The sequence below is a fragment of the Daphnia pulex genome, chromosome 6, assembly GCF_021134715.1.
Source record: "Daphnia pulex isolate KAP4 chromosome 6, ASM2113471v1".
Classification (NCBI taxonomy): Eukaryota; Metazoa; Arthropoda; class Branchiopoda; order Diplostraca; family Daphniidae; genus Daphnia; species Daphnia pulex.
Window position 1 is genome coordinate 3,143,345 of NC_060022.1, and position 25,046 is coordinate 3,168,390.

Below are 25,046 nucleotides of genomic sequence, written 5' to 3' on the forward strand. Positions count from 1 at the left end.
CGCACCCTTGCACAATTTTAAAGACTAAGACCACTTAACGACCACTGTTGTTTTTTTAATCATGGAGGTTATAAAGGAGGTAGGAGGACAAGAGGCGTTAATGAGTTTCACATCACGTCTTCCGTTTCCGATGGCAGCCCACGACACCATATTGTGAAAGGAATGGTAGACTGAACACGAATATCTGACCGCTTTATAAACTACACGGAAACGAATGCTTTACCTGGTAGGGTTGTATCATAAGAGCAAACGACAAGGTGTTGAAGTGACTGGCTTAGAGCATTCAGCTGAATACGCGTTACGCAAAGGGGTCCAAGGACTCTAGCACTTTTAAGGACAATATTAAAAAAGGAGCTCACTAATTTATTGCTGAAAGTACGAGATAGAATTAATGAGGATGAAAGGTAAATGGGTTGCTCAGAGGAGCAATATGAAAATGAGGTCAGGCTCAGGACATTCAAGAATTTTTCTAAATAATTTCATTTAAAAAAATCGGGTTAGTTTATTTTCGTGTTTCGGTAATTCACACAAAAACAATCATTTAACTATTAGAAAAGTAACATTGTGCATCTCAGCAAGAACGCGCTTGAGGATCGGTAGTTGCTCATGGGTGGTTTTGATTATTGCAGCTTCCATATCGGTAAGGTTACTCTGCACAGTCTGCGAGGGTTTGGGCTGAACTGTGAACAGTGGATGGTCATAAAGAACTTGAAGATTCTGTTGGGTTAGAGCATCTACTTTAACCGTCACTTCTTTCCTGAATCAGAACAATTACAACCATGAAGTTTGATTTATAAAAGAGTACGAAGTTTCAAATAAATTCAACTTACTGTGTTGACCTACTAATTGGTTTCTCTTTAAACAATACGACGCATATCGCAGCAGCGACTAGAATGGTTGCTGAAATGCACAAGACACTAATGTAAAAAGTTTGCCGCCGATTCCAAAATTTAGGCGGAACCTTCTTCACTTGTTGCGATGTCATTCTGTTTGTTCACGTTTAAAAGAAACAATCTGAACGGCAGAGAGGAGAATAGAATATTGCCCTGAGTAGTCGGTGGGTCTTCTTGCCGACTACAAAAATGTAGAACAACTTTCCCGACAACTAGAACTGACCGTTGCCTTCCTATCGGCAGCGACCTTTCACTTTTTATCGAGCTGTAGCCATCAGCCCTTTGGCAATTTGAATATTAGTCTTTTAAAAAAAATCTATAGAGCAAAGTCCCTTCTCCAACTGAATGTTAATTGCTAATTACGCTTAGTCGTTTACCGATCTTCAGAAAAAGAAAACCAAAGACGGTTTCCACATTAGGCGTAATCATTGTATATTTCAACAAGTTATCCCGCTTAAAAAAAAAAAAAAACTTCACAGTTAGGGCTCGCTCCAACGTTATTGGCCTGATGAAACAGCAGGGTGTGTTATGCCATGAATAACGAAATATTTCATCTTGCGTTATTTTTTCTATAGCAATGTCACATCGTCATCGTCTGAACTCTTCCATTCAATAGTACTGAGCTGTGAAATATTTGATGATGCATTATTGTAACTAACCAGTAATAAGTTACAACGACAAATATGTCACCTGGTTACTTTGATTGGCGACGACCAATTTAGTGGATTTGGTATTCCATTGAAGGCTGTCTCTATTGAGAATGGTACCACTGCATTGGTGCTTCACCACTGTTGACCAATCCTGCAAATAAAATTTGAAATAATTATGATATCGCCAGTTGCATAACTAAGACTTATGGTAGTATATGTTAGCTCATTTTAACTTACCTCTGTGGTCCAAACAATGACGATTCCGTTGACATCCGCTGAAGCTAGATATCTTCCGTTTGGTGAAAAAGAGACGGCCGTGACAAGAAAGTCGTGTTGACGCAGCACTTTTTGACTTTGGCATAAAGAGCTGTTTACGTTCCATATTCGAACGGTTTTATCATCTCCTCCACTTTTCAATACGTGAATATATATGAAAATTCCACATGATTTTAGAAGTACAGAGAATACCTTGCCAACAAATCGTCAGATTCATTCCAGCAGATCGCGTAAATTCCACGAGTGTGCCCTTCCCATTCACGGATGCAATCTTTCTCCAACGACCATAACTGGACAAATCTTTATTAGCCTAGCATGCCAGGTAATAAAAATAATAATAAAAAATACCTTGACGTTCCTATCATAAGAAAAGTAAGCTAGAGCATCATGTTTCACGTTGTAGTGAATCGACATTATCGCTTGCTAATTTTAGAAACCGTAAAGAAACTTACAAACTTCTTGCTCAATGGAAATAACATAACAAACAAATAAATTTGATAAATTTGAGTACCTCACTAAATAACGAGTAGAGCGTCTCTTCATTTCCTATGCGACAAACGTAAATACTTCCGTCCAACGAGCAAGATGCAAAGGTCTCCTTCGTCAGCCATTGGATATCGCGAACACTTGATGTATGATGTGAAAATTTCTGTACAAGCAAAGGGGTTTGCTCCGATAAATGCCATACTTCGACAGCCTAGTTTCATAAAACAATTATCGTTTGATACACTGCAACAAAATGGATAAAAAATTGCCTTACCCCATCGTCACCAGAGATAAGTAAGAGATGCTGTGACCCTTTCCGGTTCCACCGAATGTTTGTTATCTTGTTGGAAACGTTAGTGAAAGATAAAAGACTGCCACCGCTAACTGAGAAAATGTAAAAGAGACCATTGAAATCCCCAGCAGCCAACAAGGATCCAGCAGCCTAAAATAAAATATTACATGACATTAATCCATTTTGATTCAAGATAAATGATTCTCATTTTTTTACGTTCCAGTCGAGTACGAGAATAATTGCCTTGCTTGAAAGCAAAGAAGAGAGGGACTGGGGGTATACTGTGAGAGTGGTTGTATCCCATTCTTGTATGGGACTGTTACTGTTTGAATTTTCACTAAATATCAACACCCGATGGTCTCCGAAAGCGCATGCAAGTCGTTGTCCAGTGTTATCAAAAACACTGTGTGTTATTTCAGTACAAGGAAATTTTTTATCATTCTCGAAACACACCAATTTGCTATGTAGATATGCTGCAATTTAATTACAATCAAAATTCAAGTTACAATTTAACGAAAAGTAAATTTATCAAACCGTTTTCAGATGCCATGAACTGATGCTGAGATGTTAATCGCTATACGCAACGAGAAAAAGAGACCTCTACGTTCGATTATAGCAATTGTTGAAGTGCTAAGCCCTTATAGAACCTTATCTTTGAAACTATTGATATGAAGTTTTTAAAAGATAAAGCTACCAATACGTGCAAGCAAGTGACCAGCAACTAAAAGCCTCGCGATTATGGACTTGATATCATCACACTACGCGTTTCGTTTACAATAACAACATGTAATTTAATGGTTTTCCACATCTCTTGTCCTATTTTTCTAGAGCGTCGCAAGTTTTGAATTCCATTCTACAAGCAGACAAAGCTTGCGCATGGAAACGCTATCAAAGTTAGATTCCCTAAGAAAATACCTTAAGATAAGACACTGAAACACCAAAACTGACAGCTATACAGCACTAGTAGCTACACATCAAATAAGGTCACGAAAATCAATATTTGCTGAAGAGATTACATTCCGATTTCATATCCTGAAACACCTGCGAATAAAAAAACACAATTGTTTTTAACGCCCTTAAAACTAAAGCTAATGAAACGAATGTAACATTTAGGAATATGTGTGAGATTTTTCGAAGTTCGCACAATTGCTTCGTACCGCATTACATAAGCGAAATAACTTATTACTTCTGAGAATACATATAACTTATTATAACCGATATAACCGTTTTTAACCACAATATCATAAAAATCGAAACGAACGACTGCTTATTATCGCTGTTTAGATTTTGAAATTTTCTAAGAAATACTAGCTACAATTTATAAGTGCAAAAAGTATTTCAAATCAAGAAAATAGCAAAATAACTTCAAGCAAAAAAAAACTTAAATAAATGTGATATCTGATGTGACATCATAATGTAGACTAAATATTTTTCAGACATTCAGTATGGTAACATGGGTCTGGTTACATTTTATTTTATTAAACATATTGTAGTTATTATAAGAATGTTAAAGAATTAAACACTATTTAACAAACTTTTCCTGGTTAAATTTCTGAAGTATGGTTTACATAATAAGTGGTGTGATATGAGCCTAAAGAATCATTCAAAGTCACTCAAAAAACAAAATGGGTTTCAAATGGAATGTTGAAACACAATTAGTTGGAAGAAACAGTCTTAGGCTGAACACTGAAATAAATAAAGACAATAATGAAGAGCCAAAAACCTGCAAATGCAGGCAGAGCCACACTCAGTAGTTTGTCCTTGTTGGTTCGAAATTCTTGCTTTCTTTGGCGTTTCTCGCGGGCCGTTTCCTTCGTTTTACCTTTCAGCTGGCGCATATTGCCTACATCAAAATTAAATGAGCCAGTTCTTAGAGAAAATTAAAATATGCATGTAGGTGCATAACTTATTTACACTTTAATAGGCAACAAACACACAACCACCTGAGTGTTTCTTCCACTACTGTCTACTTCATCTGGATTTAATGACTGTGGTCTATGTTCATTTGAAACAAAGGAAATTTTTAAATAACTATGTATATTCACCTTACAGGACACAGACTCAAAAAGAAGGTTTATGAACACAAAATAACAAACAGCAATGTTTGAAAGAGTCGCGTTAGAATTTAACGATGACATACGATGACGTTGACAAGCAGAAGAGTGCCAGTTTGGGAGAAAACCATTGTACATTTTCTATTTACACGAAAATATTCGAATTTTTTTCAAAAGATTATTAAAATTAACAAAAAATTTGTATTTTTCTAAAATAATTAAATAACGTCCGAATATTATATATTTATATTTCTGGCTGCAAAGCCTGCAAGTCTGCAACATGGTGCCTGCAAGTCTGCAACATGTTTCAAGTGTGTTTAGGGCTCGTTCTAAACCAACAGAAATTGGTGGCCACCTTTTTTTGAATGTTTGTGCTTGGAATTTGTGTTGTTTCTTAAAGTGAAGCAATGATTGCATTGGAATTTTATCTATTTTAACAGTTCATGTACACAATTTTTTTAAAACCAAAATGATTCCGGCTGTAAGATTGGCCTCTCATGAAATTGAAGACTTAATGAAAGCTCGTTCCCGAGAAGCACGTTTAAAACGTTTGCATCAGGTAAGATTCAGACTAGTCAGACTTTTGAGTATACATTGTCAGTAACACTAAGCATATACATATTGTAGGTACGCGAACAGTCATCTCAGTTTGCAAAAAGTATAAGAAATGCAAGAGATGAAAAGAAGGAGAAAGTGCTAAAAAATATGGAAGTAGAGCTGAAGAGCAAAATTGATTCAGAAGTGAAGGCTATAGTCCAAGAACTGGAAGAAGATGTTTTAACCTGTTTGACAAAGTTTGGCAGAGCTCATGCGAGAGCTGATGAAGAAAATGAAGAAAACTTTGAACTAGTTCGCCATGATGAGATGGAGAAAAACAGACAGAAAGCAACACGTCTAGGAAAGGATGCTCTGAAAGAACTCAAGACTCAGAGACATCAGACATCTGTTGAACAAAACAAGAAAATCTTGCTAAGAAAACAAGCCCTTGATACAGAAGCTGTTAGATCTGCTTATGTTGCCTCTTTGCCTCCTGTAAAAGTAGTAGCAGAAACAGTGAAAGAAAATCCACCAAAAGTCATTCGTTTTGACAAATCAACACTTTTCCAGACAGAATATGTAATTAAGGATAAAATTGTGGAAGCAGTCCAAAGCCCACAGGTAAAAGGAATATGCCATGTCATTCATCGTATTTATTTATGTAATGAAATTTCTTTTGCAGGATGCTAGACAAGCAGCTATACTGTCTGAAATTGAGAATCAAGAGTTGATCAAGAAAAATGAGAAAATAAGAGCTGAAAATGATAAGAAAATTATGAAAAGAGGGAAAGAAGCTTTGGTTAAAGAAAAGAGCCACAGCAACTATTTACGACTGCTAGAAGAGTTGGACAAAATTGAAAAAGAACCAGACAGGAATTGGGACATCGAGAGCACCGCGACCAACGTTGACCAGTCTTCACTTGCGTCATCTTCTCGAGCCATTTCACCTTCTAATTCCGTTCCCGAATGCTCAATAGAACTGGAAAAGAAAACTTCGACTGTCGACAATCTTTCAACGACTCCTCGACCTCAATACAGTGAAGATGTTTGTCGACAATGGTCCTCAGATGACGAAGACATGGTACCAGTTCGAGATATCCTCCCACACAAATCTATCCCTCCACCAAAGCTGAGTGCCAAGGATTCTCAACAGCTCAACGAAATCGGGAACTTGCTTAAGGAGCTCAAAGCGGAACAGGAACGCTGGATCGCTTCCGATCAGGCCAATGTTGTCAAAGGGTTTGAGTCAAAGCCCAGTTCGAGTTCAAGTTCTATTTCTTCTTCGATTCCATCCACATCATCTACTTCTGATGACGGCGTAGTCGTCTTTAGCGACGAAGATGTGCAAATCCGACTTGATGTGACTGAGAAGTCAGATACTTCATCCAACGACTCTCAACGTCGGAAAAATCTCGCCAACGCATTGAATGCAATTCGAAAAGAACGCGTGCAGTTGGATACTATTTTGGAATCCAGCAAACCAGCAAAGCGTCCCGGAATACTCCGAAGGCCAGTTTCTATGCCGGATTCTTGCGCTACATCAACCCCTTTGGCGACTGACAGCAGTGCGAGGAGACAAACAAAGACGGAAGATCATCGAAAGCAAGTTCTGAAACATTACGTCCAAAAGTTACTGGAAATGAAGAGGCAGGACGTCCGGGAGCTCAGCGTTACTACTTCCTTGGCTAGCAACTCGACATCTACACCAAAGTCGCTTGCGGGATCGATTCCGCCTTACCGCCCTGCGCCCAACACACCGGAAGAAGCAGAGTGGTCTAAAAGGACAGAATCTACGCCTTCGGCTTACGATTCCCCGTTTTCCCGTTCAGAACAATCAACATCGAAGATCTCGAATGCTTCCTCGTTGCCCTTGGGGGCTGAGGCTTCCGCTTACCGCAAATCGGAAGCCGGAAAATGGGATTCGAGCGGCAGTGGACCCTTCACTTTTGGACCATTGTTAGACGTCTATAACGATGTCTATCAAGCGTATAACCAACGCTTGCGCGTTGTAGCGGAAGAACGGCGAGCCCATCAGCAAACTCCGCCGTGGCAGGAGACGCCAACCGAATCTTCTTTCATGTCGTTGACTCTATCGGCCACGTCCACCGAGCGATCCTCTGTCTCCAGGCAACGATTAAGTGGCTTCCCTATAGATCGTTCATCCTTCAGTGTCGAGCTCTCCCTCTCTTCGTCTTCATCGGGCAACAGTAGCCGCCAGCCAACTTCGGTCCGAGATTGGGACAAACTTTCGCCTAGGTCCCAAGTAGGCACCTCCAGCAGCAGCAGCAGCAGCAGTAGTACTGTATCTGAACTTAAATCAATCAATTTGTCCAGTGGAAGCAGTCAGGACATATCCATGCCGGACGTCGATGAAGCTCTAAGGCGTCTCGGTCTTCCGTCGATGCAGTCCGTCTTGAGGCGCTGAAAACATTCCCTTTTCCTTACTTCTTTTTCTTTACATTCAACGAAATTTCACTATTATGAAATCATTCCCAGAAAAAAGAGAAATTCATTTGTCAAAAGAGTCAAACGAGTGGGTTTCAATATTGGATTTTTTTTTTTAGAAAACTTGAGCGACGCAACATTTTGCACATGTCGTTGAAATTATTTATTCACAATATGTCGATTTTATAATGCATCCATCAAAAGTTATGTGTGTGTGTGTTTTTACGACGTGGGACCTGCAGAGAAGAGTTGGGAATAATGTAATAGGCGGGCAAGGGGGTGTAATGTTGATATATGTACAAGACTCAGAATGTGAAATAATAAATTGGCACGCCTTTAATCGGACACGAAAAAAAAAATGAAAAATAATAAAGTGAAGTAAAAACCGCACGACATTGTGGTTATGGAGAGTGGAGTGAAACATGACCATCACACACGTTGGAACTTGTTTGTTTTTTTGTTTTGCTTTCTTTTGTTGGTTTCAAGACAAGTTCACAAAAATGACACAGACACGACAACGGTGCACTTCAAGAGTCGATTTCAATTCAACTCACTTATATACAAGTACAAACACATCAATTTTCTTTTTACTTGATTTTCTTTCTCGATTTTTAAAAGGAGTTGAAATAGATGAGGAAACATTTCTTGTTATTTATGTATAATAATAAAAAAAAAAGAAGGTCAATGGCGGTGAACATCTCTGTACTGTGCGCGCAATAAACTTGCAACAGATGGCGATCGTCAACCGAATTGTATACTTGTGAAAATCTTTTTTCCTTTCACACGCCGCCTCAGTGCCGAGTGAGATGCGGGATTTTTTTTTTCTTCTTGTTTTTTTCCAAAGAAATCCAAGAAAAAATATATTAAAGGAGGGGGAGAAGTTACACACATGCGACTCGCAATCTGCCAAGCTCTCGATTCCTTCTGTTGCTTCTCTTCTCACCTTTTTTACTTGTTTCGTTTGGCCGTGACTAGAGAACTAGGCGCCATTTTTTTCCATTATTGTCTTTGCTCCTCTTATCTAACGTTACGTCGCGTCCACATTTCATTTTTAAATATTCCTGGCCACAGATGTGGAACCGTCCTGCGATTGGTGGTGGGGGGGGGGGGCATTGAAATATTAAGCTAGCTGATTTCAGAGTTTAAAAAAGTACGATCATTAATTACGGGAGATTAAATAAACTATTACGGGGAGGATGTGGATTTTTGTCCGTGCAAAACCTACAGGGGAATTTGTTGTTGTTTTTCTCAAAAAATGTACAAAGTGAAAGGATTGAAAGAAGCCAATGAGGGAAGGAGGAAGGTGCCCGAGTGAAGAAGTTTCCGTCGCTGTCTCCAAGGCGCTAACTTTTGTCTATCGCCCTGAACTTATTTATATATTTATAAATGTATACCTGTGGCTTGGCTTTGGCTCCAAAAGAATAAAAAAAGGAGGCGAGTGAGGAATTAAAAAACAATAAAAACGATCACAAGCATGCGGAAACCCCCCAAAAAATAAAAATAAAAAATGTGTGTGTCGTGAAACATTTTAAAACATGTTACCGAGCCACATGACGACAATAGGCACGAGATAACTGGTCAGGGCTTTGTTGGGGCTCAGCGACTGTTGAGTGCTATCGGCCGGGGGAGCAGACGAAGCGGTCGGAATCTTATTCTCCGGTTTGGGAGCAGTTCCGCCCGGCGTGAATTCAATATCGTCGTCGTCCTCGTCTTCATCCTCGTCTTCGGAATTGCCGACATTGTTTCGAGGAATGCCGTCGTAGTTTTTGGGTTTGCTTTTGGGCTGCTGTCGGTTGGAATCGATTCCAGACACCGAACCGCCTCCGCCGCCGCCGCCTCCGCGGTTGGCATTGTTCGTGTTGTGACCGTTGCTGGGGTGCTTACCCCGCTCACGGTCCTCGTCGTCGTCCTCTTCCATCGATCCGGCTCCATCACCAGAGCCGCTTCCACTTCCGCTGCCATTGGAGACGGAATCTATACATCGAATGGAATTGAAAGGAGAGAGAGAGAGAAATGATTGCCTGTCGTTGGGAATTGAACATCAATAAAGCGTGTTGTATTATTATCCTTACCGTCCCATTCGACATCCATTCCGTTGTACGCGTTCTCCAATTTGTTGGTTATCAGTCGCAGCGTGAAAATTTGATCATTGACAAGAGTATTGGGTCGACTGGCGTCCAGCGTCACTTCGGGATTGCCCGCCTGAGCAGCTACACCGTCGGCCATCAAAGCAGCGGAATATCTGCCAAAAAAGGAAAAGAAAAAAACGAATCGAGCGTGAAAAACCAACTCATTGCGGCCATTTTATCGAGCAAACAGAAATCGAATGATGACTGGGCTGTTATTTTTGCGCATACCGAGCTCTTTCGCTTCCATTCCAGCAGTCTCCATCGGCACTGCCGGCCAGCGGGGCCAGTTTCTCGTGGGCGCAGACAGTCTGCGGCAGCTTGGACCAATAACCTCGACTAGATTTGACCTGCCAGGGACAGACAGGACGAAAGAAAGTTTAGTTACACTCCAAATGGACGCGGTTACAAGGTAGCAGCCTCTACGTAGCGGAGTAGAGAGAGAGAGGAATAATAGGGTGGGCAGACTGACAAAGACTTTTTCCTCTTATCGGTTTAATCTCCCGGGCAGTCGTCGTGGAACAGCCGAGAGCGACGAACCCTCTTTTACTCCTACTTCATTTTCTTTTATAGTAGGTAGGAAAAAGAAGAAGAAGAGTGCCTCTTTGACAATTCCGGTTGACTGAACCCAACCAGAGATGTCGCCAAAAAGAATTTTTTTTTAAAAGGTCTGAGGTGTAGCACCGAATCCGACCTCCCCCCCTTCTCTCCACTTAAGAACACACACAACCGAAAAAATCGTAGGGATGAAGTAGGAGGTGGAGTGGCTGGATGTATTTTGGCTGGAGACAAGAGTAGAGAGAAAGGAGACAGCTTTAAAGCACACCTTCTGTTTAATGTCACGAACGAGGCGATCGAGTGACGTGCCAGCTGCCGTAGTGGGACGAACGTTGGCGCCACCAGTTCCAGTGCCACCACTGCCGGCCCGATCAAATTTCACGCTCTCGAAATTGATCTCGGAGGTGGTTGCACTGCGTTTGCCCAGCCGCGGTTGTCCGCATCCCTTAAACACCTAGAAAATACAAAAAAAAATGAAAAAAAGGGGAGAAAATGAAACAAAAATGGACTCGAGTTATTAGAATAACACAACAACAATATCTGCCACACATCTGCTGGCTAGGACGGGAAACCCGATGCGCAAGCTGCGACACCAGCAGACGGAATTACACCGAGGACACAAGCACGAGGCCGTTTCTCTTTTCATTTTCACTCGTCATCAACACCACAATGTCGCCTAATGGCAGCTGTCATGACTTTTCAATCTTTGCCTAAAAATAAGCTGTGCGCATTCATTTGGCTTTTTTCTTCTTCTTTCGTCTTTTGAATCTCGCGGGGCGAGAAAAGCCACAGACGATTGTGAAATGCTGAATCATCTTTCTTGTACCTCATATACCTTCCTTCCGACACCCGAAAAAAAGAAAGAAGAAGAGATATTCAAACAACAACTTGGCGGACAGCCGCAAACTCCCACAACGAGCCACAAATCATCATTTGTGAGAAAAGGAAATGCATCAATAGCAATGATTTGAAGGAATTGAAAAAAAGAAAAAAATCAAGAGAAATTGAATACCAATAACAAAAATTGAAAAATATGTGTGGGTATATACCTTTTGAGAAATCTCGTAGCCGTTCTCCTGGAAATTCATAATGGCGTCAGAGATTTTGATATCGATCGGATCGACAACCAGTTCGATGTTGAAAGGTCCCAAAAGTCGATCGGCCACTTTCATCAGAGCATCTGCATAGCACACACACACACACAAAAGATGAAGAATTGAAACGTCAAAAAAGAGATCTGGCTGGGCGATGGAGAAAATCAAAAGAGACAGGCAGGAGAGAGTAGTTGTCTGGGACCGGTGGAAAAATAAAAAAAACGTACCGACATAGTTGTCCCACTCGACTCCGAGATCGGCGTGATACGCCAGACAGCCTTTAAAGACGTTGAGGCAGTAATGACCGCACGGTTTGACCTCGCCGAGACCTTGGCAAACGGGGCACATGGACATTCGCATCACGGCGCGCATGCAGTCGCCACTAGCTTCCAACTGTTGATGGTTCGTTTAGAAAAAAAACAAAAATCGATTAAGAAAAAAAAACAAAAGAGAAAAGCGTGAATCGTTAAAACAACAAAAAAAGAAACGGTTCAAATTTCCGGTTTAACGAGTTTTATGCGCGGTGTGTATGTACTAGTCGTTAGTCTAATCATTTCAATAAGAAAAGAAAAAAACTGGGGCTGATGCGTATTTCCCATTGTCTTGTGCTTATTAGTTATTACCGATTGCATCTTTGCGATGACGTCTCGTCCGACATTGAGCGCTTGCGTGAACGTCCTGGTGGCGACGAACGAGCGCTTGACTTGCACCGATAACTTTTTGGGTACGTCGCCGAATGGCTTCAACTCCTTCATGTGCGTGTTGACGCAGATCAAATACCTTTTAATGGGCAAAAGAGAATAAATAAATATTAAGACGAGAAAAAAGTCGTGTCATAAACGGGGGGCCATCATCACAGAGGAGCGAGCAAACTACTACGTAACAACAATAACTATCCAAAGGTTATATCTATCCTAACCGATCTTATGGCGTCTGGGGGTAGTTATGTTTAGAAACTAGAAAGATATTATTATGGCCTATAATAAAGTAGTGCGGTTGCTTTTTTTTGTTTGCTTTTTTTTATATACTTGTCGTCGAATCGAAATTGGGCGTTCAGAACGGTAAACATGCGCTGGTAGAGGGCGGTAAAGAAGTGATCCATGGCTTCTTCCAGGTCGAGTTTGCCTCGAGCGTAGTAGTCTTCCAGGTCGCGGAAGAGGTCGGTGAAGACTTCGCTGTTCTGCTCGTAGAGGATGCCATAAGTCCGTTTGAACATGTCGTGGAAATCGCGTTTAGAGTTCTCCAACAGCTCACGGAAGAATTCTAGTGGAAGAAAATGAAATGCAAACGGGAGAGAAAATAAAAAACGGAATATTAAATACAGCCGAATCCAAGCAACAACACGTTTATGTTTATTAATAGTCTCTCTCCCCCCCACACACACAAAAACGGTTTTGATCTTTTATTCATTCGACACAAATATGTAATCAGACATCATTTGTCAGCATCTCTATTGATGAGCTGTCAGATGAGAAAAAAGCTAAACCGTTTCCTTTTCCCATCCGTATAGTCGAGAAAGAGATTTCATCCATTTTTTGAACAAACTTCATCGACTTTGCAAGAGGCCCCGATTGGTCGCTTGCCCGTATCTTTTTTCTCTTTTCCGTCTCGACAAAAAGCGGCTAAGCCCTAACAGCACAATGTACTCCCGTCTAGAGTGTAATATATATATTAACGATACGTGAATGGTGTGGTTCGGGTTATATAGTGGCCTAATCCGCTTTTTGGCTTGGCCCTTATTTCCTACACCAACCGGAGACTGGAAGGAGGGGGCTGGCCGGGAGCTCTGCCCAATTGCCTACATTTCTCTCTGTGAGTTGGGCCGACAGGAGAAGAGAATCGCTCGGTTTCTTTCTTCTCTAAAGCCCCCACGTCGATGTGTTTTCTCCCGAAGGCAGTGAGGCACAAGTCAGAGAGAGAAGCGGCGTGAACGGAAAAAGAGAAGAAGAAGAAAAGAAGAAAAACGGGACACAAAGACGCTGTAGGCACCGATCGTTCGATGAGAGGCTCCTTCTTGACTTGTGTGTTTCCTTGTGCAACCCCCCCTCTCCTACCACCTCCTGCCTGCCTCCCCCCTCAGAAGAACCAGACAGCAATTTTATAAATCTAAAAGGAGAGAGAAAAACAAATCCGACAACTTGAAAGAGAGTCCCTGTGCGGGATCAACGGCCACAGGAAGGAGCGCTGCGGTATATAACATAAATATTTAAATCGCCGAGAAAGGCAAGTGTACACACACACAGACAAAACCGAGCGAGTCCGTCTGACACTCCTTGGGAAACGTTGGGGGAAAAAGAGAACGAAAGGGGGGAAAAAATGTCTTAAGAAATGTTGTTGAGAATGGAATAAACACATGTCACGTGACATCAATCTGGGGCTCTCGCCGGAACGGTCTCGCAACTCACAAGAGAATCAGCCGCCATCTTGGCATCTTCTGGGATCCTTTGGGATGTTGGTAACGATGTTTCATCTCGTGCAAAGGGAGGAAAAGAAGAAGAAACAACGCAACAACCTCTTCTCATCCCAGTCTGATGGAGGGGGGAAGAAGAAGAAGCTGGCGGAGATGAGGGGGGGCTATACAACATCATCTTGGGCCTCTCGACTCTGCCCATTTATACGTTTATCTCGTATGAGAATCAATCATCTCCTGTATAAACGTAAAAAAGGAGGGAAAGAAGAAGAAACGCCATTAAGTCGAGCCGAGCGGCTTCGTAATAAATGAACGTAATCACGTCAGACAACAACAAACACGGGGCGCGGAGGAGAGCAGACATTCCTGCAGACGTTTATGGCCCGAAATTGAACCGTATAGTTACTATACTGCCATAAAAAGAAATGGAAGAAGAAAGAAAAAGAAACAAAAACAAAAATATAGAAAGAAAATGTCGTTCAGAGTGAAATTTCAAATTCTTTGATTACATAAAACTCGTGGGTTCTTTTCTTGTTTTGACAACAACAACAACAACAACAAGAAATGAAAATCAAGAAAAACTTTGGAAAAATGTTGCTAAAAAGAGAAGGCTTGCGGCTGGCCAGAGGAGCTCACACACAACTGATCACGTGCTGGCCTCGGTCCTGCCCATGTATAGCCATCACGAAGAGAACCAGCAGAGAGAGAGACCCGCAAGAGAAGAAATGAGAGAGATAGGGCCCGGGATAACGTATGTGAGTTGTCGAGGAGGAGAGGGGAATAACATGGGGAAGTGGAATTAGAAATACCGCAGAAGAAGATGCTCCCATCGAGATTGAACGAGATGGAGGAGGGATTCCTTTTCTTCTCTCCACTACAACAAGACACGCCCGACTCACCAAAAACCAGATACCCTTATTGTATGTGTGTGTTGTTACACGTACATATGAGTCACAACATTTCACCGAAAAATCCCCATTCTTTTTTTATTTATTTATTTTATAAAAATTTTGTTTTTCTTCCTCAAAATGTTTTTCTTCAGATTCCTCCAGACACGACTGGACCCTGTCGGTCGGAGCAGAAAATTTTTCTATCTGGGCCTTTTTTCTCTCACGCACATACAGACTGTCACAGACACACACGAAAACACCTGTTATTCATTACAGTGTAAAAAAATGAAACGACTATCTTATCTGCTGGGGGAGATGACAAAAACGTTAAGCCATTTTGTGTAAACAGTCAATATTATCATTAAACGAAAGAAGAAGAAACAAAAAAAAAAGCAACTATTGACAGAAAAGAAGAAGAAAAAACTGTTGCGGTCGTGTAAACAGCAACGAGCTTCGCTAACCGACGATATTTGCCCGGCAGGGACGATCAAGAGAAACAAAAAGAACGAAAACTAAAAAATACTAAAATAAAACAAAATAAAAACGATGAAAACAGACTGTCGAGTGTTTAACCGAAATGGCCACTGGGAAAAAAGGAAGAAAAAAAATAAACTAGAAAGACGTCATTTGAATATCAAAGTTTCTTCTTTTTCTTCTTCTTCTGGATTTTTTTTTTATTTATTTTTTTTGTTAACTACGAGGTGATTGAATAGTGGCCCCCCTCCCCACTTCGGAAATCTCAAACAAGGGAAATGATGGATGAACCAAGGGCGCGTCCCAGGAATGTCGACTTGTTCTCTTTAAGATTTTATTTCGGTGGAATTATTTATTCCTCCAAAGTGGAAATATAAACAAAGTTCTAATTAAGTGGCCGAAAATAGAAAAGAAAAAAACGAAACAAGCTCAAATTGACACGGAGGAAACATTTCCATCACGAAAACGCTGGGGATGCAATAATAAACATCCGCGACGGATTCCGATGCCATTAAATATACTACCGTATCAAATTAATAAATCTTTCTTGATGTTTTTGGATCAAAATGTTGCTCGTCATCCAGCTCTACTCGAAAAAAGAAAAAAAAAAACATTTTTTCTTTTCCGACTGTTGAATTTAATTAAAATGAATAAGAGTCACGCGAGTGAGTTGAGCATTCCCGCCGCCAGGTAGCGCGGATGGATGAGGAGGGCCCCTCTTTTTCATTTTTTTATTATTTGGTATTTTTATTTGGTATTTTTATGATGATGATTATGATTTTTTTTTCTCTCTCTTTCTCTGTCCGGTCAATAAAAAGAAAATGAAAGAGAGAGAGAGAGAAAAAGTATGATTACCGTCAAATTTCTTGGCTCGGGCGGCGAAGGTGGCCGACAGAGAAGAAGAGGCGTCTCGCACCACCAGCTCGTACTGCTGCCGGCTGGCGTCGTTCAGCCGGTTCTCCATGGCCTCGGTGCAACATGTCGGTTGCGATGATCCCGCCGCTGCGCTGCCGCTTCTCGATCCGCAAAACCGCAACTGATGACTTCCTACAAGCAAACAACCGGAGAAGAAAAAAAATTAGCCAAAAAATGACAGAAGATAAAAAAAGGAAATGGCCGTAGCATTTACACAAAACGAAAATAAAAGGATATAGACGACAAATGAGTCAGATAAATGTTTTCTCTACTCGCTTTTTATACACCACCGGGCATTAGGTGTGCCCTTTAAGCCGTTTAGAACGATGATTTACAGCCGAAACAAAACAGAAAAAAAAAGCCGGACGACGGTCGGGACTTTCTATTCTCCTTTTTGTGGGTTCATTCAAACAAAAAAAGAAAATACTTCCTTTTTTTTGTTCGTCTGATTCTTTTCTTTAAATTTTTCTTACAAAGGCGGCGAAAGAGACAATGGGAGGAAACCAGCGTGTATAACGAGATTAATTAGCGCCTGCGCCCAAACACCTCATTTTCTCACACACAAGACAGCAGTGAATTGTGTACACACGAACAAGACACACACACACAAAAAAGAAGTATTTTTATTCTTCCCTTTTCTCTTTGATGTTGTTCCTCGGCTGCTGTTTGAATTGACACTAGGTGGCGTACCCCGTGAATGTCGAAAGCAAAATAAAACCCTCCTATTCCTTAAAATTTGAGAGTCGGACTCCCGACGGCCCCAGTGATCGGTTTCCAATTTCTTCCTCGAGGCTTGAAACCGCTTCAAGTCGTTTGCTGGTGTGCGATACAGGCCACTGCCGGCCTGCTCGGCTCTTATCGAAACAAAGTACAGTTACTCCTGTCTAAGAATCGGAAATAGCAACAACAACAACAACCGACTAAACAACAACGAACCTGCCTTCTTTCTCTTTCACGTACAACCAGTCGGCTCTCAACAATCCTTCTCTCCGGACACACACACACACACGAGAAACACAGCCATATGGAGCCGTGTGATAAGAGGCCGCCGCCGCCGCCGCGTGCGGGAAAGAGAGAGCCCCCGTCTCCCATTAAAGGGATTGGAAAAGACAAGAAGAAAGGAATGAAAATGAAAGGGGCCTGTGCGAGTGCCGTTTTTACGTCGGTATACGGTCATCATCATCATCAGAAAGAAATTGAGAGAAGGTCCTGGAATTTGAATGGAGTTGGCGCGATGGATGCAGAGGAGGAGGCGGCGGCAACAACCATGACTGTATAATATCAAACGCACACACACACATGGGCATCGCAAGTTGATGATGAATCCAGATTGACCTACTTTCGCAATTGGATACGCGATCCTTGTGCTATTACTCGGCTTATTATTTTGATATTCCCTCGTTGAATTTCGACTGGCTGGCTTGGCTGACTGAGCACTCTACTGGCCGCAAGTTATTTGATGCATCATCAACAACATGGGTTGCGTGTGTGTTCATAAAAAATCGATCGTTGGCTCCCCATCGACCCAACTCAATTCCGGGGCCTTATTTCCTTCCATTCACATAATTCTCTCTCTCTTAGGGTGTTATAGTGCTGCCGCCCATCCACTTGCTTCAATTGCAATCGACCAAAGAGAAAAAAAGAAAATCAACCAAACTTACGTAATCCAATTTAAGTAGTAAAAAAGGAGGAAGAAGAAAACAAGAAAAGTCAATTTCCCTCAAGGAAAGAAATCAACGTCGGGGCTTTGGTATTCATTACACGGTTGAGAATGTCTTGCACTTCTCCTAGTTAACAGGGTGGCATACAAGTGAGGAAGGAGGGGTTGACATGTATTTCAGTATCAACTGTACACACAGCTGTATAATGACTTCCGGAAATTCAGGCTCATGCCAGACATATCGGAAGTGACCTCCCCTCCTTCTCCCCCTTTCTTGGCCCCTTCTTCGTCTAAACAAGAAGTAAAAGAAGTAAAAGAAAAAGGGGGATCACTTGAAACCGTTAGCGATTTTTTAAGGTCTTGGTTCGCTCCCCTTTTTTGAGGAAAAAAAAAAAGATTCTTATGGCGATATTCCGAATCGAGTTCAGTCGATTAAAACGTCAGAAAAGATTCCCAGCCCAGCAGAGCCTAGCTCTCAATATTCCAGCCACCTCTTGAAAGACAATAAACAATCGACAAGTTGACAGGGGCCTGTCCGAGACCCCCAAAAGGACCCCCAGTCGAATAAACTTTGGGTTCAAAAACATATTTCCCAATTTTTGTTTCCCCCCTCTCCACCATCTGCTCCTACACACGTATAAATATCCCAGTATTTATTATATTATATATATAGCTACGCTTAGGGTATTAGTCCCAAGATGGATGAGATGGCATTGGTGGTGGTGTGGGATTCCGCCTTTATATATTTATTTCCATTTTTATGATTGCCTTGTTGTTTCTTGCCTCTTTGAAAAAGAGACATTTCTCTTTCTCTCCTTTTCAACTTTGTCGTCTCCGAGTGAGTGTATGTGTGTGGGAAACCAATAAGAGGTCAGGATGAAACGCGTTTCGGAATATATATCCCATGCATAAAGTAAGGGACCAAGGCAAAAAGGAGGATTTAGAAGCCGAAGGGAAACGCAATGGATAGTCCAAGTATATATACACCATACCCGTAGTTGGGTGGTACATTATACTATAGGCCTTGCGCCTCCAATATATTTCCCCACCGAAAAGGAAGATGAAGAAGAAAAAGACATTCCACACATTTTCCCATTCCGGAACGAAATCCGAAACGACGTGAGGGGCTGATGGGCTCCGCGGTACACACACACACACTCATTGGGTGGGGTTCCAATAAGAGTACCACTACATAAGGTGCATACATAGGTGTGTGCGTGTGTTCCCCATTTCTCTCTTTCGATTGCGACTCACTACCCCGTATATAATAAAAGGAAATAAAAACTGAAAGAGATCTATAGATATTCTTTTACTGGAAGGAAAAAAAAGGTGGCCCTCCCAAGGGGACCAAATGCAGATAGATGCCAGCCGCCGAGAAAGATCCAAGCAGCTATAAGAAATCAAATGGAACTGTAATGCAACCAAATGGTTACACGCAGAGCCCACCAGAGTTTTCTCTCTCTTAACTATATATACATAGCCCCAATAGGTATAGAGAGAGGGGGAGACTGTGTGAGAGAGAAGGCAAAGTTATTGATTAGAGAAGAAGGAACGAGGGTGGAGAGAACAGCAGCCCCTTTTTTCTATGGAGGAAACATTGGGGGTGATTCACAGAGGGTGTAGGCTCTTCGGAGCGTGTGTGTGTGACTCGGCTAAGAAAAAAGGAAAAAAAGAAAAGTTCTAGGGTCGGCCGTCCATTTTTGGGAAGACTGTTACAAACGACTGGATAGAAACAAACAAGAAGAAAAAACCTTGGGCTGTACACAAACAGAAAGAGAGAAAAAGATGAAAACTAACAGATAAACTTTTGCCTAGCTACTTCGCTGAAGAGAAGAAATGCGTGCCTACACAGGAGAGAAACATGTCGGCTGTTATTTCTTTCTCCGGTGAAATTCCTTCCGTCACCAGACCCAGCCAAGGTTCATTAATAATTGTCTACAAGAATCAAAACGACTCAATGATTTAAGGGGCGAGCGCCACGCATACGGCCAGAGAGAAAATGATGTGTCTTCCGGATTTTTTTGTTTTGTTTTTCTTCTTTCACACAATTCCAAAACGTCTTGATGTATTTATTTTTCCGACATGTCAACAAAAGAAGGCGACACGTGTCAATGACAGATTTCAATTATTTTTGAATATTTAAAAAAAGAAAACGACAAAACTTTTTTCCGGAAGACAGGCCCAGCTGTGCCTGACAAGACCCGACCCAATATCGAGTGGAACGCCATTTCAAGCGTCAAACAAGACACGGTCAAAATGAATTGAAAAAAAAAAGAAAAAAAGAAAAAGAGGGTGGAGGAACGATTGAATTCGGGCGTTGACGTTGTCCAACTATTTTTTTTTCGTTTCCATCGGGTCGAGTAACATGCGTGTTTTTCTCTATTCATCGTTTAGGAATTTTCGTCGAGACTTCTATTTTCGGACATGGACCGGTTGGAACAGACCCCCCGAAACGAAATGAAAACTTCCATTTTTTAGGCTAACGCAATGTTGACACGGAGAGGAACCATCCCCCCTCCCTTCCGTCTTTTCTTTTTCTTTTCTTCCATTCGACCTGGGTTGACCAGCTGCCGGATCGTTCCATTCCTATATTCGAAATGGACTCGGGAGGTCGATCAAACAGGACCATATCAATGTCTTTTGTAGAGTAAACTAAAGCGCGCACAGATATATTTTTAGCTTGCTCTTTGGTGTAGTTGTCCTGCCAGTCCTGTTCCTGTCTCAACTGTCTGTGTGTATGTGTAATGTAGACAGACATGACGGACACACGATGGGGGATCCAAACAAGACAAACTCTCTTCTCTCCAGAGTCTCAACTTCATTCCTCCGCTTCTGTTCCGTACAAGTTGGACCTCAAACGCTTCAAGGCGAAGATCGAAAAAGGGAAGTTGTTGGTTCCAGAAATACTAACTAACAGTCGCCAGAGTGTCTAGGAATAAAACAGCAAGTTCTATTTCCAAGAAAACACCACAATAAGCTCGATCCACACGTACGACAAGCGAGAGGAAACAAGAGGATCGTGATGATGCGCTCTTGTCTATGTCTAGTCCCTGTGTGTGTGTAATCAACACGGTGGAACTATTCCGGTAAACGGAATAACAGATACTCGGTCTAAGCTTAGACCCGAGGAATTGTGTACTCGGCACCTGGATGAACACACGTCACGTCTCAAGAAGGAGAAACATTTGTCTAGAAAAACGGGCCATCCAACGTAATAAAGTTAAAGGGGGTTCCATTCGAAAGGGGAACAAGTCGGCGGCGCCACATTGATCAAATGTTTTTCCCCCCTTCTTCATTCGACAGCTCCCAGAAACACAAAAAAAGAAGAGGATCGTTTAATTATTCATGATATTCGGAGCGGCTACAGACACCGTTAAATAACAAACGAGCGAGCAGGAGCCTCATCCATATTGAAATGAGAGTCTAGAAAAGAATTTCAGTCGGGGAAGAAGAAAAAGAGCTTCATATTTCAGGTGTTTGTTTTATAACGTTTGGGTTTGTGTGGTTATCGATGAATAAGCCAGCGCCTCCTCCTCCTCATTATGAATGCCGAAACAAGACTCGTTTATGCACACACAAAAAAGAGGAGAATGTGAGAGAAGAAGAAAAGAAAACCGAGGCAATGGGAATCCAGCCAATTTGTAATCAACGTTGCACCACACAGACAACAGACATTACTTTTCAGAGACGCCATTACCCAATCGGACACTGGTTCCGTCTCCATCATTAGTGCGAATGGATGTCGACACTTAACAACAACAAGACAAAAAAACAAAACAACAGACAAGACGGAGAAGAAGAGCCACTTTTTCTTTTAAGGAACTCTTCAATTGCTGAGAGAAAATGCTCATTAACCCCCGTCGATTTTCAATGTCATGAATATATGACTTTTTTTTTTATGATTGGTCCCCCACCAACTAACAAAAAAGTTCTCATTCTTTTTTTTTTTTGTTTCTCCCTGAGGTTCAACTACAATTTTGTTTCATTAAGTGGAAACTTCCTAAACGAAACAACTCCGGATGAAAAAAACTTACAAAAAAAAACAACCCTAACAAAATATTAAAAAATGGTAAAATAATGATGGAAAAAGAAGAAAAAAAAAGGTACTGTATAAGTTTTCTTTTTTTTTGTAAGGTTAATGCCCGGACACGTACTTAATACACTCTCAAGAAAGAAAAAAGAGGAAAAGTACCAAAAAACTGGGTTTTTTTTCTTCCTCTTTTCCGAAATCCAGGAGCCCCTCAAACCACAAAAAGGTAAGAAAAAAAAAATTAAGACTGCAATATACGTGTACAGAAGGTATATACTACAAAATCTAAATGGAGTAGGGGTGTGGGAGGAAACAGTTGTGTTTCTCTTGTTGAAAAAGTTTTTAGTAGGAAAGAAAAAAATACGGGTCAAACATTTGAACAGCTGGGGACTTGAGCCTGCAAATATTTCACCCTCTCAGTGTACAACACTATTTCCCCAAAGGTTTTTTTCATTTTCCTAGCTTTTTATTTGATATTTTTTCAAAGCGGAATAGGTCGAGCATAGGAGGAGTTTTGTGATGACATTCTGACGGCCTAATTGGCAGGGGGTGAACACGCTCATTTCTTTCTTCTTCTTCTCTATATACTCCCCAGCAGGTACACACTTACTCAGGTAGCTACTTTCCTTCAATGACCCCCCCCCCTCTCTCTATCTCTGTTGTTAAGACGCACTTCTCTACAAAAACTATTTTCTTTTTGTTTCAAGATAAAGAGGAAAAAAGACTTAACGAGAAAAGCTCAGAAGCTTAACTCGGGGATTTATTTATTGTTTTACTTTTCGCTTCTTTCTCTCGTCCGCACTGGATAATGAATGAATGGCAGGAATTGATTATCTTTTACAAAAACCCAACCCACCATCTCTCCCCTCTCCAGTTTTAACGAAAGAAATATCAGCTGCCGAATGTTTTCCAACAAGAAACTGAAGGGAATTTTTCTTCCTTTTTATTGAAATTTCAGCTGTGAATTGAAAAGGTGCCAACAGACGAGATAGAAGACAAAAAATATCTTTGTGGAAAAGAGAAAAAATTCCATGGAATCGAATCCGGAATTGGACACGGGTAGCGGAGCCGAAAATTTTCAATGGAGCGGAAAACGTTTCGACACAGTGCCGACAACACAACGAGGCGTTCAGGAGGAAACTTCTCGGATTTCAATTAACAGCCTCTCTACTTCCCTTCCATCTCTCCCCCCCCTCTTCTTTACTTCACTCTCCATCTACATAGAGCATTTAAAAAAGACGTACAGCTATTTACCAGAAAACCAAAGTTGGTAGTAGCCAAAGAGAGAGAAAAAGTCCGTCTCGAATAAGAAGAAGCCGGATGGGTCCTGTCACATTTCATTCGACCGAGAAGCTCTTTTGATTTTATTTCACTTTTAGCCGCGCCCGAAATATGACAAGTCTATGAAAAGAGTCGATTCCAGAGAGGAGGATGATACGGACCGAGTAAAATAATAAAAAAGGCCTTCCGGCAGCAACACATAGTCAACGACTTGGAAAAACACGTGTTAACGGCGTACACACACAAATATAAAGAAGCTTTTAAAAAGGAAATGTTCGGCTTTTCCCGACAAAGGTAAAAAGAAGAAGAACACGTCCAGTGAATTTCTCACATTCAATAAGTTTCTGAATGATGATGGCATTGTTGAATCAAGAGAAAAGTACCGCCGAAACACACACACGTGATCGATAAATTAAACGGAACTTCCAAGTCATTTCCGTCAACCGCAAAAGACGGAACAACTCGAGTGTCTGTTGTGAGACGGAAAGACTTATTCATCCGTTTTCTCAATAGGCACTCGACATTCAAATTGGGATATTAAATAACCGGCTCGTAAAATGTGTAGAATTTTTGTGCTTCTAATCATATGTACACACGGCTGCAATGACTCCTTCTCTTTGAACAATGGACATCCACAATCTGTCTGTCTCTTCTTCAAAAATATACAGCACCTGGATTCCCGCTAGAGCCGGTTCCCCTTTTTACTAGTTTTGTTTTCAACTGCCTGTTTCTTTTTTTTGTTGCTTTGCACTCACGATACGCACGGCTTCACATGATTATATAGTGAAATTGGTGGTGGTGCGACTGATAACTGGCATTCAACATTGGACTAGTTTGAACGATCGACACGACTACGTAGGTGAAGACCCGTGCATCAAAATGTCAATTTTTATCGTTGGAAGCAAACAAAAAACCGAAAGGATCCACTCATCAATAAAAAAAACCCGACCGGATATTCAAGGTTACACACAAAATTGGTGGTGAAAAAGTTTTGATTTACCTGCTGGGATGGGTAAATTGGATTGTGGCACGTCTCGGTCTGGCAATCCTCTGGCCCGATAGGCCGAACGAACTGATGAACAGGTCACGTTGTTGTTACTGGGTGATGTCGGCAAAGAAGCGTTGACCAAGACGAAGGAAATCAGCAACAAGAAACACCATCGGTGGTGGGCATGAATAATTAATGGAGAAGCCATTTCTCACTCAGAACTTGTTGCTTTTTTTCGCACGACGAGCCTCCCAATGGCGGGGAAAAAAGAAGAATGGTCGCAGTTAAAAAATCACAAAGAGAATTTTTCGTATTTTCTCCCCTTCTTTTTTTTTTTTTTTTTCAAACGGCCTTGGAATGTTTTCGAGATGGAAATTTATACAAATCACTCCCGGCTGCCGGACGGATGAATCACCATCGTTGTTGTTGTTGTACGTTTCTTTTTTCTTTTTTGGGTTTGAACTTTTCTGTTTAACGAATGACCCGAAATGCACTCGTGTTGGATGATGAGAGAAACGGAATTTCCACAATTGCCGACCGAAAATGTTCTTCCTCTTCGGCTTGGGAAACGAAAAACGGCGAATGAAGAAGCGTGGGAGGACGCGGCAGGACGCACACGCGGACCGATCGTTACTTGACTCTCGACTGAATTCGACTAACAATTTTTGCTTAGTGTCTCCCCCCTCCAAAAGATACACACACACAGAACGGCGCGAGCGTCATGGCGCCAATTGGATGTCTGATGCCTTCAGGCCGTAGGGGAGGAGCGATAAATAAAATGAATAATCTACCTTTACTGCCATCTAGCGGTCGTGTTGGAAACTCGATTGAAACTTTCGAAATGTCAAATGGGAAAATGCGGGATTTTCAAAGGAGTTCTGTTTCATTCGTTTTGGTTTACCAGTTTCGGCACTTCGTTTGGAGGTAATATTACTCAAATGAAGAATCCGAGAATGATAACAATTGAAATTAAGTAAAATGTATTAA

The 25,046-nt window shown here is 41.4% G+C and overlaps 3 protein-coding genes across 4 annotated transcripts; 1 reads left to right on the top strand and 2 right to left on the bottom strand.

Moving 5' to 3' along the window:
• Positions 1-347: 347 nt before the first annotated feature.
• LOC124195684 (F-box-like/WD repeat-containing protein TBL1X) lies at positions 348-3,874 on the bottom strand. Its single transcript, XM_046590218.1, has 10 exons — positions 3,132-3,874; positions 2,814-3,070; positions 2,580-2,747; positions 2,331-2,516; positions 2,168-2,242; positions 2,012-2,109; positions 1,781-1,952; positions 1,584-1,694; positions 831-1,516; positions 348-757 (listed from the first exon to the last, which is right to left on the bottom strand). Exons 1-9 carry the CDS (start codon positions 3,145-3,147, stop codon positions 1,463-1,465), a joined length of 1,137 nt encoding a protein of 378 aa, XP_046446174.1. The 5' UTR covers positions 3,148-3,874; the 3' UTR covers positions 348-757; positions 831-1,462.
• Positions 3,875-4,969: 1,095 nt separating this feature from the next.
• Positions 4,970-7,980, top strand: LOC124195685 (centrosomal protein of 295 kDa-like). The gene is made up of 3 exons (XM_046590219.1): positions 4,970-5,210; positions 5,279-5,809; positions 5,871-7,980. The coding sequence occupies exons 1-3, from the start codon at positions 5,121-5,123 to the stop codon at positions 7,611-7,613; spliced, it is 2,364 nt and encodes a 787-aa protein (XP_046446175.1). The 5' UTR covers positions 4,970-5,120; the 3' UTR covers positions 7,614-7,980.
• LOC124195686 (glypican-6-like) lies at positions 7,782-24,760 on the bottom strand. Of its 2 annotated transcripts, XM_046590221.1 has the most exons (10): positions 24,072-24,760; positions 16,041-16,232; positions 12,440-12,674; positions 12,035-12,191; positions 11,639-11,804; positions 11,367-11,497; positions 10,586-10,771; positions 9,991-10,109; positions 9,706-9,875; positions 7,782-9,607 (listed from the first exon to the last, which is right to left on the bottom strand). In XM_046590221.1, the coding sequence occupies exons 1-10, from the start codon at positions 24,265-24,267 to the stop codon at positions 9,162-9,164; spliced, it is 1,998 nt and encodes a 665-aa protein (XP_046446177.1). In that variant the 5' UTR covers positions 24,268-24,760; the 3' UTR covers positions 7,782-9,161. The 2 variants fall into 2 exon arrangements, with proteins under 2 accessions (XP_046446177.1, XP_046446176.1); XM_046590220.1 differs by having other exon boundaries at positions 11,367-11,804; positions 24,072-24,752.
• Between the last annotated feature and the right edge of the window lie 286 nt (positions 24,761-25,046).

Coding starts and splice junctions, on each gene's coding strand:
- LOC124195684 (XM_046590218.1), bottom strand. Junction 2,517..2,579: donor TTATCTCTGGTGACGATGGG/GTAAGGCAATTT, acceptor TTATGAAACTAG/GCTGTCGAAGTATGGCATTT. Junction 1,517..1,583: donor TCGCCAATCAAAGTAACCAG/GTGACATATTTG, acceptor AATATTTCACAG/CTCAGTACTATTGAATGGAA.
- LOC124195685 (XM_046590219.1), top strand. CDS start 5,121: ATGATTCCGGCTGTAAGATTGGCCTCTCATGAAATTGAAGACTTAATG. Junction 5,211..5,278: donor GTTTAAAACGTTTGCATCAG/GTAAGATTCAGA, acceptor TACATATTGTAG/GTACGCGAACAGTCATCTCA. Junction 5,810..5,870: donor AAGCAGTCCAAAGCCCACAG/GTAAAAGGAATA, acceptor TTTCTTTTGCAG/GATGCTAGACAAGCAGCTAT.
- LOC124195686 (XM_046590220.1), bottom strand. CDS start 24,267: ATGGCTTCTCCATTAATTATTCATGCCCACCACCGATGGTGTTTCTTG. Junction 11,805..12,034: donor TCATCGCAAAGATGCAATCG/GTAATAACTAAT, acceptor AACCATCAACAG/TTGGAAGCTAGTGGCGACTG. Junction 9,876..9,990: donor AATGGAAGCGAAAGAGCTCG/GTATGCGCAAAA, acceptor CTTTTTTGGCAG/ATATTCCGCTGCTTTGATGG.